Source organism: Gnatocerus cornutus, chromosome 1 (assembly GCF_029298725.1).
Source record: "Gnatocerus cornutus isolate USDA-ARS CGAHR chromosome 1, icGnaCorn1.1, whole genome shotgun sequence".
NCBI lineage: Eukaryota > Metazoa > Arthropoda > Insecta > Coleoptera > Tenebrionidae > Gnatocerus > Gnatocerus cornutus.
The window spans coordinates 19881239-19893183 of NC_142233.1; the positions used below are offsets into that span (position 1 = coordinate 19881239).

The following is an 11945-nucleotide window of genomic DNA, read 5'->3' on the forward strand; positions in this document are numbered from 1 at the left end:
AAGGAATATTTAACAATCTGATGTTTCTACAAGAACTTTGTTAAACAACAATGGCGATCAGCAATGTTTTTATACCGCAGAACGATTGACAGAACTTTCTTGTGACGTCATTTATGGTCGCACGTCCCTAGCAACCAAAAGGGGGTGGAGTTTCAGCCTTAGTAACGAGCAAACCTGTTAAATTTAGGAACCTTGACCTGGAATGACTTATTTCCTAAACAACCAACAACTTGATTTTTTGTTTACTTTTAAATCAGTGGCTCACAAACATTTTTATTGAAATTTGTATGTAATTTTATCTCGAAAACAAAAAGATTTTTATTAAAACTTTTTTCTATTAATAAGCTCAATTTGTGACAAGAAATTACTTTACTCTTTTGGTACATACATTTCAAAAATACCTGTATAATAAATATCTATTATTAATGCACAAATAATATAAAATAAATGTAATACTTAAGTACTAAATAAAAAGTAACACCGGATTTCGGATTTGTTTATCATCTCAAATCCTGAAACACCTGGTAGACACTTCGATTATTGTATGACAAATCTGATAAGTCTACATACCTATAATTGCTTTTGAATGATGGAATCAATCATGATGACATTTCGAAAAACTATTGATAATCTTGATAACTAGTAAAAATGTTTTCACTGCCAGAAGTCATTTTGGTTAATTTAGACAATGTTAGAAAATGTGTTTCTCTGGAAATATAAAGTAAGTTCCTATCAGAAACTTTGGGACATTACTGTAGTCTCGTTTTCCGCTTACAGTTCTTTGACTTCCACAAGGTTGCAGGTGTTCTAAATCTTAGTACTTATAGGTTGATTAGTCAGAATTTGAATTCTTAAAAAATAGAAGTAGGTAATCTAGAATAAAAACATTTCGAAAGATTCCATATCAGATACGTAAGTAGATCAAAATTAAGCTAATCTTTTTCACTAATACTTTTTGTTCTTAATAATGGTTATCGAGTTTTATCCACCTGTTTTTCTTAATTTCATCTCCATTCATTGCAATTAATGACGATATCTGATCTTGATTTATCAATTATTGCTTTCTAAAAATTTTATCTTATTTTGTCTGTCTCTTTAGACCACAACCACAGCAACAAGTTTATTGTAACAATTGAATTACTACTTTTAAAACATTTTTAATAATGAAAAACATGTTTGGTAATTTGACAAAAAAAAATTTTTCCTTGCTATTTTCATCTTGCAGATGAATTAAGTAGAAGATATAATTTCTATTAGATTTTCTCAGAACTAGATAATTTTTTCGAAAAAGACAAACAGTGGATTCGAAAAAGGATCAAAGATTTTATTATAATTCTTACAATATGACAATATTCTAGATAGAAGAGATTTGTACGATTAGACGTCCTTTTTTTAAGTTTCTCCTTAAGTGCCTACGTACAATAACCTTTTATTAGAGTGAATTCTATCTATAAGAGATATGATAGCGCTGTTGCTAGAAACTATCAAAATCAGTACAATTAATCTCAACTTAAGAAATACTTGTTTTAAGTGTAATTAAGTTACTTTGTAATATAAATCATATCCAAATAATGTTGACAAATTTTATTATTCAGACAAATTGCTTAATCAATAATAAATCAAATACTTATCTTCAAATAAGAAAAACAATAAAAATATGTTCAGTTATTACTTAAGACCACCTGCACACACCAGGTGCACTAAAGACAATCAGTAGGTATGATAAGATACGACAAAAGTACAACTATGATTGTTTAAAATCGCCACATTTGTGCCTTTAAAGTTTTGGAGTTAACGAACTCGCGATGAGTAAGCAAACAATTTTTTAATTTTTATTCGCCTTGCTAAACAATTAATTTTGCAGAGTCCGTTTATCAAATATTTTGTGCAATAGCATGCCTCATATTTTTCGTGTCTTATGTGTCAGGAACTTGTTTAATGCTTCACATTTGCAATGTAGACTCTAGAGGCAAATCTCAAAACTGTTGGAATGAATCAGAACCTGAACCCTTCGATTCAAATCACGACCAATACGACAAAGCCGTTGAGTTAATGTTGGAATATTGTCCACATTTTTATGAGGAAACTGGTACGTATTTTATAAAGTCCACAATTTGTTCAAATTGCTGAGTTTTAGATGATCCTGAGTTTTGTTGCGATATAGAACAAGCTCTTGTCATGATCGAGGGTTTTCAGAGTACTGTACCTTTCAAAAGGTGTCCAACTTGTGTGAAGAATATAATTAAAACTTATTGTATATTTTCTTGTGCACCTAATCAAAGAGATTTTTCAAAAGTGTTAGATCCTGCCATAAATGCAAACGGGGAATGTACGTATTCATAATTGATAAAATGTATCTACATTTTTTATTCCAGACTACATAAAAAAAGTTCAAGAAACGATTGACCATAAAACGATAACAACAGTGTTCGATTCTTGTAAAGGTGTCTCTTATCCAAGTTCCAGTGGTTTTGTTATCGGATCCGTATGTGGTGAATATGGAGCTGAATATTGTACCGCTGATAGATTTTTCAACTACATGGGCAACACTGACAACACATTTGCACCTTTTGATATTTCATTTATTGTGGTCAATGATACAGACGATTCCATTAAGTTTGATGCTCTTCAATGCGACCAAGCTTATGTAAGTTTTAAAAGTATAACGAAACTAGATCTTAACGAAATTTTAGAAAAACGCAACAGCATGCAGTTGCGTTGACTGCGAGCTAAATTGTGCTTCTGACGCAAAATTTGAAGATTTGTCCACTGCACAAACAATCTTTGGTGATGTGCATGAAGATTCTTTTATAGCAGCCTGTGTACTGCTTGTTGTTGGTTGTAACACTATCATCGCAATCCTAATTCTTCGTTTCACATATGGCGATTTGTTCAACAGGTATAAAAATCAATACCAAAAAACGTCGAAAAACAAGGGTATTCAAAATTTGGTGAACACGTGGTTGGAAACTTTTTTCCGAAAATGGGGAACAAGTAAAGGAATCTACAGTAAAATTAAGTCATGGAAATAAAACTTAACTTTTAGTCATGGCTCAAAACAAGACAATAGTGCTTGTCGCAACAGTTATCCTATTTGTAGCTCTACCTATTGGAATTATTTTCTTGAAAGTTGTTACGGACCCTGTCGAAATTTGGGCCGCTCCTCACAGTAGAAGTCGCCAAGAAAAAGATTTTTACGACACCAACTTTCGACCGTTTTACAGGACGAACCAAGTTTTTCTGAAAACAGTTGGGATAGACAGCGTAGGTAGAAATTTTTCTTTTGCTTGCATCTCATTTTTTATTTCAGTTCGAATACAATCAAACAATTGCTAATGGCGATAATACCGATATAATCTACCACGTGTTTGGACCAGCTTTCAACAAAACTTTCTTACAAACCGTGTTTCAACTTCAGAAGAAAATTGAAAATGTAAGACGTGCTCGAAAACACCATCAAGTCTGATTTTGAGTTTCTTTCCAGATAAGATTGGAGAGTGGAGTCGGTTTAGAATCAATGTGTTTTGCTCCCTTAGTCACAGTGTTTTCTGGACCTATAACAATCGACATGTGCACTGTTCAGTCTTTGTTGGGATTCTATGATAACGATCTGGATAAATTTATTAATTCAACCAACTATGAAAACAGATTTATTGAGTGTCTTTCGTAAGAAGTAAAACTTAGAACTGTTTCTCAATGCAAGAAAAACTATTTTTAGGAGTCCTTATACTATAAAATGTTTAGCTCCTTACGGCGGTCCGATCCAGCCAGGGTTGGTTCTTGGAGGGAACCTGTTGAGTAATTATACTGATGCAACGTCTGTGAGTTTAACATTTTTAATAAACAACGCGGTCAACAAAGATGACTTGAAAGACGCTTTGGAATGGGAAAAAAAGTACTTTGAAGTTAACTCTAAAATTATTTTCTAATCTCCTATAGATTTATAGATCTTATGAAAAATTGGGAAGCAAACGAAAAGCCCTCCTTCACGGAAATTGCATATAGTGCAGAAAGATCTATTGAGGACGAAATTGAGCGAACCTCCACATCTGAAATGGGAACAGTTGCCATCAGTTACATTGTCATGTTTGTATACATCGCCTTCGCTCTTGGTCGATACACTTTCACTGATAGACTTTTGGTAAAATTGAATTTTGTAGTTATCAAAAATGATTTTATCTTCTAGGTTGAAACTAAACTCTTCCTTGGAGTGGGAGGCGTTCTAATTGTCCTAGGATCGGTTTTATGCTCTGTTGGTTTATGCGGCTATGCTGGAGTTTCGACAACCATGTTAACAATCGAAGTCATTCCTTTTTTGGTACTGGCGGTGGGAGTCGACAATATCTTCATCATCGTTCAAACACATCAAAGAAAGAAGCAGTAGGTTTGGTTGGTGGTCACTTGAGCATTTCTGATTCTCTTTTCAGAAATAAAGAACTGACTTTAGAAGAGCGTATTGGCGAAACAATGGCTCAAGTAGGACCCAGTATGCTCCTAACAAGCTTTGCGGAGATCTTCTGTTTTGCGATCGGTACGCTGTCAACCATGCCGGCAGTTAATACATTTGCAATTTATGCGACTATTGCCATTTTCTTCGATTTTCTCCTGCAAATTACTGCATTCGTCGCACTGTTTACTCTTGATTTGAAAAGGTACGAAAGTAATAGACTCGAAATTGCGTTATGTATTACAAGTAAGTCACCTCCTAAAGAAATGGGCCCTGGGCTAGTTTACAATATGTGGAAAAACTACTTTACACCACTTGTCATGAAGTAAGATTCTGTTACCGTTTGATATGGTTTTAACAAATTTTTGTAGCTTTTGGTGCCGTTGTGGTGTTTTAACAGTATTTTTGGTTTGGATGTGCATTAGCATTGCCGTGGTTCCCTCAATTGAGCTTGGATTAGATCAAGAACTTTCGATGCCTAAAGATAGCCACGTGCTTACCTATTTCGAATTTATGAACGATCTTATGGGTACTGGACCCCCTGTTTATTGGGTAACAAAAGGACAAGTCAATTATTCTTCAAGTGTGTACCAAAATAGAGTTTGTGGAGGCGTAAACTGCGAAGAAGATTCTGTTACTACACAACTGTATCGAGCGTTCAAGCAGTCAAACTTGTAGGTATAAAACCCACATTATACTTATTTTCAATGGAAAATGTTAAAGGACTAGCATAGCAACGCAAGCAACGTCTTGGGTTGACGACTTTAACGATTGGTCTGGTGCACCAGGTTGCTGCAAGTATTTTATAGAAAACAATACTTTTTGTCCTCATAATTACGCCGACGACTTATGCGCTTCTTGTTTGTTTGATATCATGAACTTAACTAGCGTAGAGTACTTTAATCAATTTTTTTCATTCTTCTTAATGGATAATCCTGATGGAAGTTGTGCTAAAGGAGGTCACCCGTCTTATTTTTCGGTAATTTATATTAATTAACCAGGAGTTCATATGTTTATAGTAATTTCTAGGGTATCAATTTCGAGTTGCTTGAAACCGGGACCGCAACAATAATTTCGTCCAATGTCATGTCTTATCATACAATTTTAAAAGGGTCAAAAGATTACATTAAAGCACTCGAGTATGCTAGATATATTGGTGATAATCTTACAAAAACTCTAGATTTGCCAGGTGTCGAAATTTTCCCATACAGGTGTGCTACTCTAATTGCCGAAATAACAACGATTGGGTATTACTGATAATTCATTTTTAGCATATTTTACACGTACTTTGAACAATATCTATCGATTTGGACAGACGCCTTGGAATCTTTAGGATTGTCTCTACTTTGTGTTTTCGTGGTATCTTTTGTAGTCTCTGGATTTAACTTTTTCTCCGCTTGTACAATTCTTGTTGTGGTTTTCATGATTTTAATTGATTTAATGGGGCTCATGTACTTTTGGAATATTAGTTTCAATGCAATCTCGTTGGTCAATTTAGTGATGGTAAAATCGTCATTGCTTTTGAATACATTTATGTTTGATACAAACATTTTTAGAGTGTGGGTATTTCTGTAGAATTCTGCGGACACATAGTACATCATTACGTTCATTCAAAAAAGCTTAATTCTGTGGAAAAAGCTTCCGATGCCCTCACAGAAATGGGAAGTTCTGTAAGTTTTTAAGCTGTGGATTGGAATTTTGTTAAGTAATTTCATCTTTTAGGTGATGTCGGGAATTACACTGACTAAATTTTGCGGCATTGTGGTGCTGGCGTTTGCTCAATCTCAAATATTTCAAATTTTCTACTTCAGGATGTATTTGGGTATTGTGATAATAGGTGCATTACATGGACTTATCTTTTTGCCAGTTTTTCTAAGTTTCATTGGTAAATGTTACTTACTAAAGTATGTTTGAAATGATTATTTTTGTTTTTAGGTTTGATCAGTTTTGGCTTTAACAATGTACCACAGGGTGACAAAAAAGACAATGACGTGCTATAAAACGAAATGAACTAAAAAGTACAAAATTCTCAGTATTCCAGTAAATCCTAATAATGTTGTATACGAATGTAAAATTATAATATAACTTATTTTTTATTTTACTTGTTTGTTCTAAATCATCTTAAAAAATACCATAAAATCAAGAAGAAAGGCTCAAGGAACGAGAGCAACCAAACGTATAATAAATTGTTAGTAGAAATGTTTTACGAAAAAACTTCTTTTTTTTAATATTTTAATTTCGTGGTGGTGTCTGTTGAATGCAATATTCCGCACAAAATGGACCATTAATTTATTTAAAAAAGCATTTATTATAAATTAAAATTTTTATTCAAATACTGAAGAATGCCTACTAATCTGCTAATTCAAAAATAACTGTAAAAATTTTTTCAATGTTGCAATATTGTAAAGCTCTTAGTAGATTAGTTGCATCTTTAGTTTCGGAGACTGCGGAATGTAAAATTTTATTAGAACGGGTTGAGCAGCATTGCTATTTTTATTTTTTAAATTCATATTGTAAAGAAGAATAAGTTTAGATTAATTGTGTTTTGATTTCTGAGATGGTTTAACAGGAAAGATCACCATACTTCCACTCAATTTAAGTTGCAGACAAAAATGTGTTTAACAATCCTCCCGCATTTGTAATTTTGATATATAATTTTTAATGAAAAATGTGTTTTCTTTATGTGCAGAAAGTATTAATTATCTTAGGTCTTCAAAGAATAGAGACAAAAACTGCTAAAAATAAATATTTTGATTTTCAGTAGCAGTTATAGAAAAATTAAAGTTAATAAATCCGAAAATTTTAATTAAAACATATCGCGCGCTTTATTCAAATTAGGTTTCCTTTTATTGACGTATTTATTATGTCATTATTTTTTATTTCTTTTATTGATTTTCTGATAATCTAAAACAAAGTTAATCCTATGATACATTATTGTTATCATTTTTTGTCAAATTGTTACATCCACGTTTTATCTAGGGATTTTCGCTCTTGTCATGTCCACATTTGGCATTTCTGTTTAGAATGTTGACATGAGCCACCTCATCGCTTTGGCATAATTCCACCTGTTTCATGAATTTTTCCGATATTTTCTTTTTAATTTCTGCGCACTTTAAGGAAACTGTTAGAGAAAGGACTTAATAATGAATTTGTGGTGTCAGTTGTGCGTAATCTTTGTTTTCTTCGCTAGTGCAGAATGTATTATGTGGACATTGAAACCAAATACACAAAAATGTTTAAAAGAAGAATTACAAGGAAATGTGCCGGTTATTGGAGAATTTGAAGTTTCGGAAGCAATGGGACAAAAAGTCGATTGTATCGTAAGTTGAAGTAACGACGAAAATCGTCTTTTTAGAATTTTTTTTTAGGTTAGGGATTCAAAAGGTCATATTTTGTACCAAAGAGACGACATTACGAAGGGAAAACTGACGTTTAACACCGAGAGTTACGACACTTATGAAATTTGCTTTATTTCTCGCGTTTCACAAAGTAAGGAGAGTTTTTTGTGATAGCAATTATTCTAATTTTATTTCTGCAGATGTCAGAGGAATTGGTCAAGATGTCTCTCTTGTTACGAAACACGGAGTTGAAACAAAGAATTATGAAGTGGTATGTATTCCCTTCTAGAGTAAACACCCAAATTATGATTGCTATTTAAGCTTGGAGAGGCAGCACAACTCAAACCTATTGAAAAAGAGTTGAAAAGATTAGAAGATTTATCAAATGAAATTGTGCAAGATTTTGCACTAATGAGGAAGCGAGAAGAAGAAATGCGAGATACAAATGGTATACAATTTTCAAATGAGTCAATTTAAATCTAAAAATTATGTTTCAGAATCCACAAATAGTAGAGTTCTCTATTTTTCTGTATTTTCAATGTGCTGTCTACTGGGATTAGCAACTTGGCAAGTGCTATACTTAAGAAGATACTTCAAAGCGAAGAAACTCATTGAATAGATTTTTTAGTGAAATAAACTCCAAATTATGTTTCTATCATTGCCACGTTTATTTTTGGTTGTTTATGTATGCCTTTAAATCTCGTTTCTTTTCTAATTTATTTCTCTATTTTGTACAATTAGGATCCCGGAGATAATTTGTAAGGTAAATTTATAAATAAATGTTTCGTGTTTTTAATCGACTTTCATTTCTGTTTAGGGATTTTTAGAGTAAACGCCTTGGCACCCCTGTCTGTCATTGTGTTTGACGCTGACTCGTGTTTTCAAAAGTTTTGCCGATTAAACTCCAAAACGAATAAAAAATGGATGAATCCAGTATAAACGAATTGATCATGTTCTTCATCGCTTCAATATTGTACTAAAAATGTTCTCTAAAATCCACACAACATTCCGTTTCCAGCCGTGATGCTTTAAGGTTATGTTTTACAATGACTTCTGAACATTCAAAAACAGTTTTGCTTACTGAAATAAAACACAGTAAATGGAGGAAAAGCATCGACGAGCAAGACTACAAAAACACGTGTGATCTCGTTCAGCAAATTCGCAAAAATAATTTGGATGAAGTGTCACAAGCTAACAGAAGTTTCAAGCAAACGAAGTACGTTAAAAAGTCTGTTTTGTGCAGAAAAGTTAGTGGTGATGCTCGAAAAGCATATTACAGTTGGCGAAAACAAAATGCGTCGAAGAAACAGTGCCCTGAAGTGTCTGTCCAAAATTTGCTTTGTCTGATACATTATTTAAATGCAGAACCAGATAAAAAGCACAAGAAGGACATTCACGAATGTTTGAAGCGTCAAAATTCGGAGTTTGAGATTTTCTGGGATGCACCATCCTACATTCTGCAGGCTTTGAGGAAATGCGTGACAACACGCGACTGGTCCAATATGACGCATTTATTATTGATTTTGTTAAACTATGATAATAAATATCTTCATATAATAAAAAACGTACGTATTTTCCCCACTATCATGCAATGTAAACAAAAAGTTAATTACAGATGTGTCGAATCATGGTGAAATTCAACCCCTTAATCCAAGAATGTGGGCTGGAGGATCAGTTCAGCACGTTCCTTGACAAATGCGAAGAAGACCTCGTCGTTGTTTAAATAAAAGTCGGATAAAAAATGGACAGTCTTTATTACACAACACATTTACAAAAGTTCTACTCTAATATTAGTAAAGCGTCCTTTCCATCAATTTTCCTTTCTTTCCCGTGCTTTAAACAAAATTCTCGTTTCAAATAGGCAAACAGAATGTCTGTAACTAGGAATATCTGAGCAATAGCAAACGCCAAAGTCACCCCAAAGTAAAAGTTGGCGTTTGCCGAATTCGAATAAATCCATAAATGCCACAAAATGGGACCCAATGCTGTGGTGATGAGGAAGATAACCCCAACCAGGAAACCTTGTTGGGAGTAATTAAATAAATGAATAAAGCACGGCAACAAGCTCAAGACAAATCCAACATCGCCAATGCAAGGATAAGACTTGAAAACTGAAATCAAGAATAAAACTGCCGTTGTTAACAAGAAAGGATCATTCCTAAACTTGATTGAAAGAGGAACTAAATAAAGAATCGTTGCGTTGATTTGAAACGAGCATATAAATAGCTCTCGGAAGTGGTCGAACATTTCTGTAAAAAAGTACCAGAAAAGTCCAATATTTGGTTGCAAGTCTGGTACTGTAAGTATAAATCCATAAACATTTCCTAGAAAAGAGTCACCTTTGGTTATTACAGATGAAACGTTCTTTAAAGTGTACAAAGTTGCTGCAAATACAGCTACTGTAACAAAAGCTTGGGTTTTGTTCTTGTAAATAACGAAAAAGTAAAGGAAAAGTGGGATTATAAGTACACCGGGATACAATGACATCATTGTGCAGAAAGCAAGTGCAAAGGTACTAAACACAATTCTCCCATGAAGCATAGAAAATAGAAACAGGGATAAGAAAAAATTGTGGAAAACAGTAGTGGAGAGCCCAACGCAATTGAAAATGGTGTATGGATTAAACAAGAACGCCGCTGCTACGTAAACGGGTGAGTTACAAAAATCCAATCCAGAGAGAAGGAATTCCTTGCTGTCTTCTGAATATTCTTGTTTGTTCTCTTCCTGTTGTACAAACAACTGAAACATGTACTTTCTTGCTACAAAATACAGCAGAATTGCCGTTAGGGCGTCTGTGATTAGAAAGACAACTTCTACTGGTAGTGATTGTGTCAACATTCTGTATAGAAGCATAGTGATGGGGGCTTCATGTAATAAATCGCCATCATATGGGTTAATACCTTTTGACTGGAGATAAAGTCCTTCAGACACACGTTTCCACGAGTTTAGTGGTGTAGATACTTCGATATGGTTTCCAATTATTGACTGATATCTTGAGAAAATCAACCAGTACCGGATTGAGAGTCCTATTAGGTACATTAAAACTATAGTCCCGGCCCTGTACGGTTTTTGTCCAGTCTGTTGTTCTTGACATTTTTCGCTCTTCTCCTTTGACATTTTAAAATGATTTTGCCATCGACTGTAAATATGGAATGTAAATAGAAAAACAGTTTCGGCGTTTACTCCATTATAAAATTCAATACTTTGAAAACGCCTCAATTTAGGTTAGGAGCTGGTTGAAGTTACGTTGAAGATGACGTACAGCGGTGAGAATGCCTACGCCGGCGATATTAATACACAGACTTGGATGCCGGCAACAAAATTTTGTTTGTTTTGTTTAATTTCATCTGTTTTGCGGATTATGCGTGAAGGATGTTTTTTATTTAACTGTTTTTCGATTATTCATGTTTTACGCAATCACGCAAAAATCTAAAGTAAAAAATGAAAAAAAAAACAAATTTGTCCGATTGTAGTGAAGACATTTTTTTTTCAAAAGAATTAGATTTGACATCGAAAATTGTATTGTTTTTAAAATGTGTGGTTTTTACTGTTTTGATTACAAACTGTGTTTACATTCAAAGCGAAAAAAACATAAATCGTGCAACGAATCGAAGAAATACATAGAAATCCAGAAGTGTGTATAAAGAAACAACGCATTCAGAAATGAAATTGTACTTTGTCATGAATTTATTTATAATTATTTGACACATAAGCGGCCATTTTACTTTATCATTTCGGACGCCGTCTATAAAGAGTCGCATTATGGATGCTAAACGGTATCGCAAAACATAGATTACACTGGGCAAAAAATCCAAAGTAATTTTTTGTGCCATTAATAATAATAGCATCAGATCTAGTTATGACAACAAAAATTCCAAATTGGCAACGGTCTTCGAAATAATAAAAAAGCAAAATTTTCTTTATCAGTGCTAAATGTATGCGACCAAAAAAGTTTTATATAGGCAATTTGTCTTTTTTTTTCGACTTTGTCGCTTATGATGAATGTCTTGTTCGCCAATGAACATGCAGCAAGAAATCCGCTCAATCTTAACATTTTTATTTCCGGATTTTATTGCATTTCGCCCAAAATTTTGTTTTGTGACACTCTTAATTCATAGAATTGGAACTGAAAATTGAGATTTTGTAATAACTCCAACATT

General features: G+C 33.5%; 3 protein-coding genes across 4 annotated transcripts; 2 read left to right on the plus strand and 1 right to left on the minus strand.

Annotated features, from left to right (window-relative positions):
* Positions 1-1733: 1733 nt before the first annotated feature.
* Positions 1734-6548, plus strand: LOC148180842 (NPC intracellular cholesterol transporter 1 homolog 1b-like). The gene is made up of 19 exons (XM_088035806.1): positions 1734-1809; positions 1865-2089; positions 2138-2329; positions 2376-2647; positions 2694-2994; positions 3047-3264; positions 3311-3433; positions 3485-3666; positions 3719-3895; positions 3940-4141; positions 4187-4380; positions 4428-4772; positions 4819-5121; positions 5171-5426; positions 5477-5658; positions 5719-5950; positions 6004-6117; positions 6170-6332; positions 6383-6548. The coding sequence occupies exons 1-19, from the start codon at positions 1806-1808 to the stop codon at positions 6445-6447; spliced, it is 3750 nt and encodes a 1249-aa protein (XP_087891932.1). The 5' UTR covers positions 1734-1805; the 3' UTR covers positions 6448-6548.
* Positions 6549-7423: 875 nt separating this feature from the next.
* bai (Transmembrane emp24 domain-containing protein bai) lies at positions 7424-9529 on the plus strand. 2 transcript variants are annotated; one of them, XM_088041764.1, is made up of 6 exons: positions 7424-7767; positions 7816-7936; positions 7986-8056; positions 8107-8233; positions 8283-9350; positions 9401-9529. In XM_088041764.1, the coding sequence occupies exons 1-5, from the start codon at positions 7591-7593 to the stop codon at positions 8402-8404; spliced, it is 618 nt and encodes a 205-aa protein (XP_087897890.1). In that variant the 5' UTR covers positions 7424-7590; the 3' UTR covers positions 8405-9350; positions 9401-9529. The 2 variants fall into 2 exon arrangements, with proteins under 2 accessions (XP_087897890.1, XP_087897883.1); XM_088041757.1 differs by lacking the exons at positions 7424-7767; positions 7816-7936; positions 7986-8056; positions 8107-8233 and having other exon boundaries at positions 8585-9350.
* Positions 9523-11066, minus strand: PIG-U (phosphatidylinositol glycan anchor biosynthesis class U). The gene is made up of 2 exons (XM_088041751.1): positions 10989-11066; positions 9523-10924 (listed from the first exon to the last, which is right to left on the minus strand). Exon 2 carries the CDS (start codon positions 10900-10902, stop codon positions 9565-9567), a length of 1338 nt encoding a protein of 445 aa, XP_087897877.1. The 5' UTR covers positions 10903-10924; positions 10989-11066; the 3' UTR covers positions 9523-9564.
* Positions 11067-11945: the final 879 nt, after the last annotated feature.

Bases quoted from the DNA above. Each gene is read 5' to 3' on its own strand.
- LOC148180842 (XM_088035806.1), top strand. The intron at 2,995-3,046 runs GTAAAGGAATCT...CTTAACTTTTAG, and splicing joins TTTCCGAAAATGGGGAACAA to TCATGGCTCAAAACAAGACA. The intron at 5,427-5,476 runs GTAATTTATATT...AGTAATTTCTAG, and splicing joins GTCACCCGTCTTATTTTTCG to GGTATCAATTTCGAGTTGCT.
- bai (XM_088041757.1), top strand. From the start codon at position 8,832: ATGACTTCTGAACATTCAAAAACAGTTTTGCTTACTGAAATAAAACAC. The intron at 9,351-9,400 runs GTACGTATTTTC...AGTTAATTACAG, and splicing joins ATCTTCATATAATAAAAAAC to ATGTGTCGAATCATGGTGAA.
- PIG-U (XM_088041751.1), bottom strand. From the start codon at position 10,902: ATGTCAAAGGAGAAGAGCGAAAAATGTCAAGAACAACAGACTGGACAA.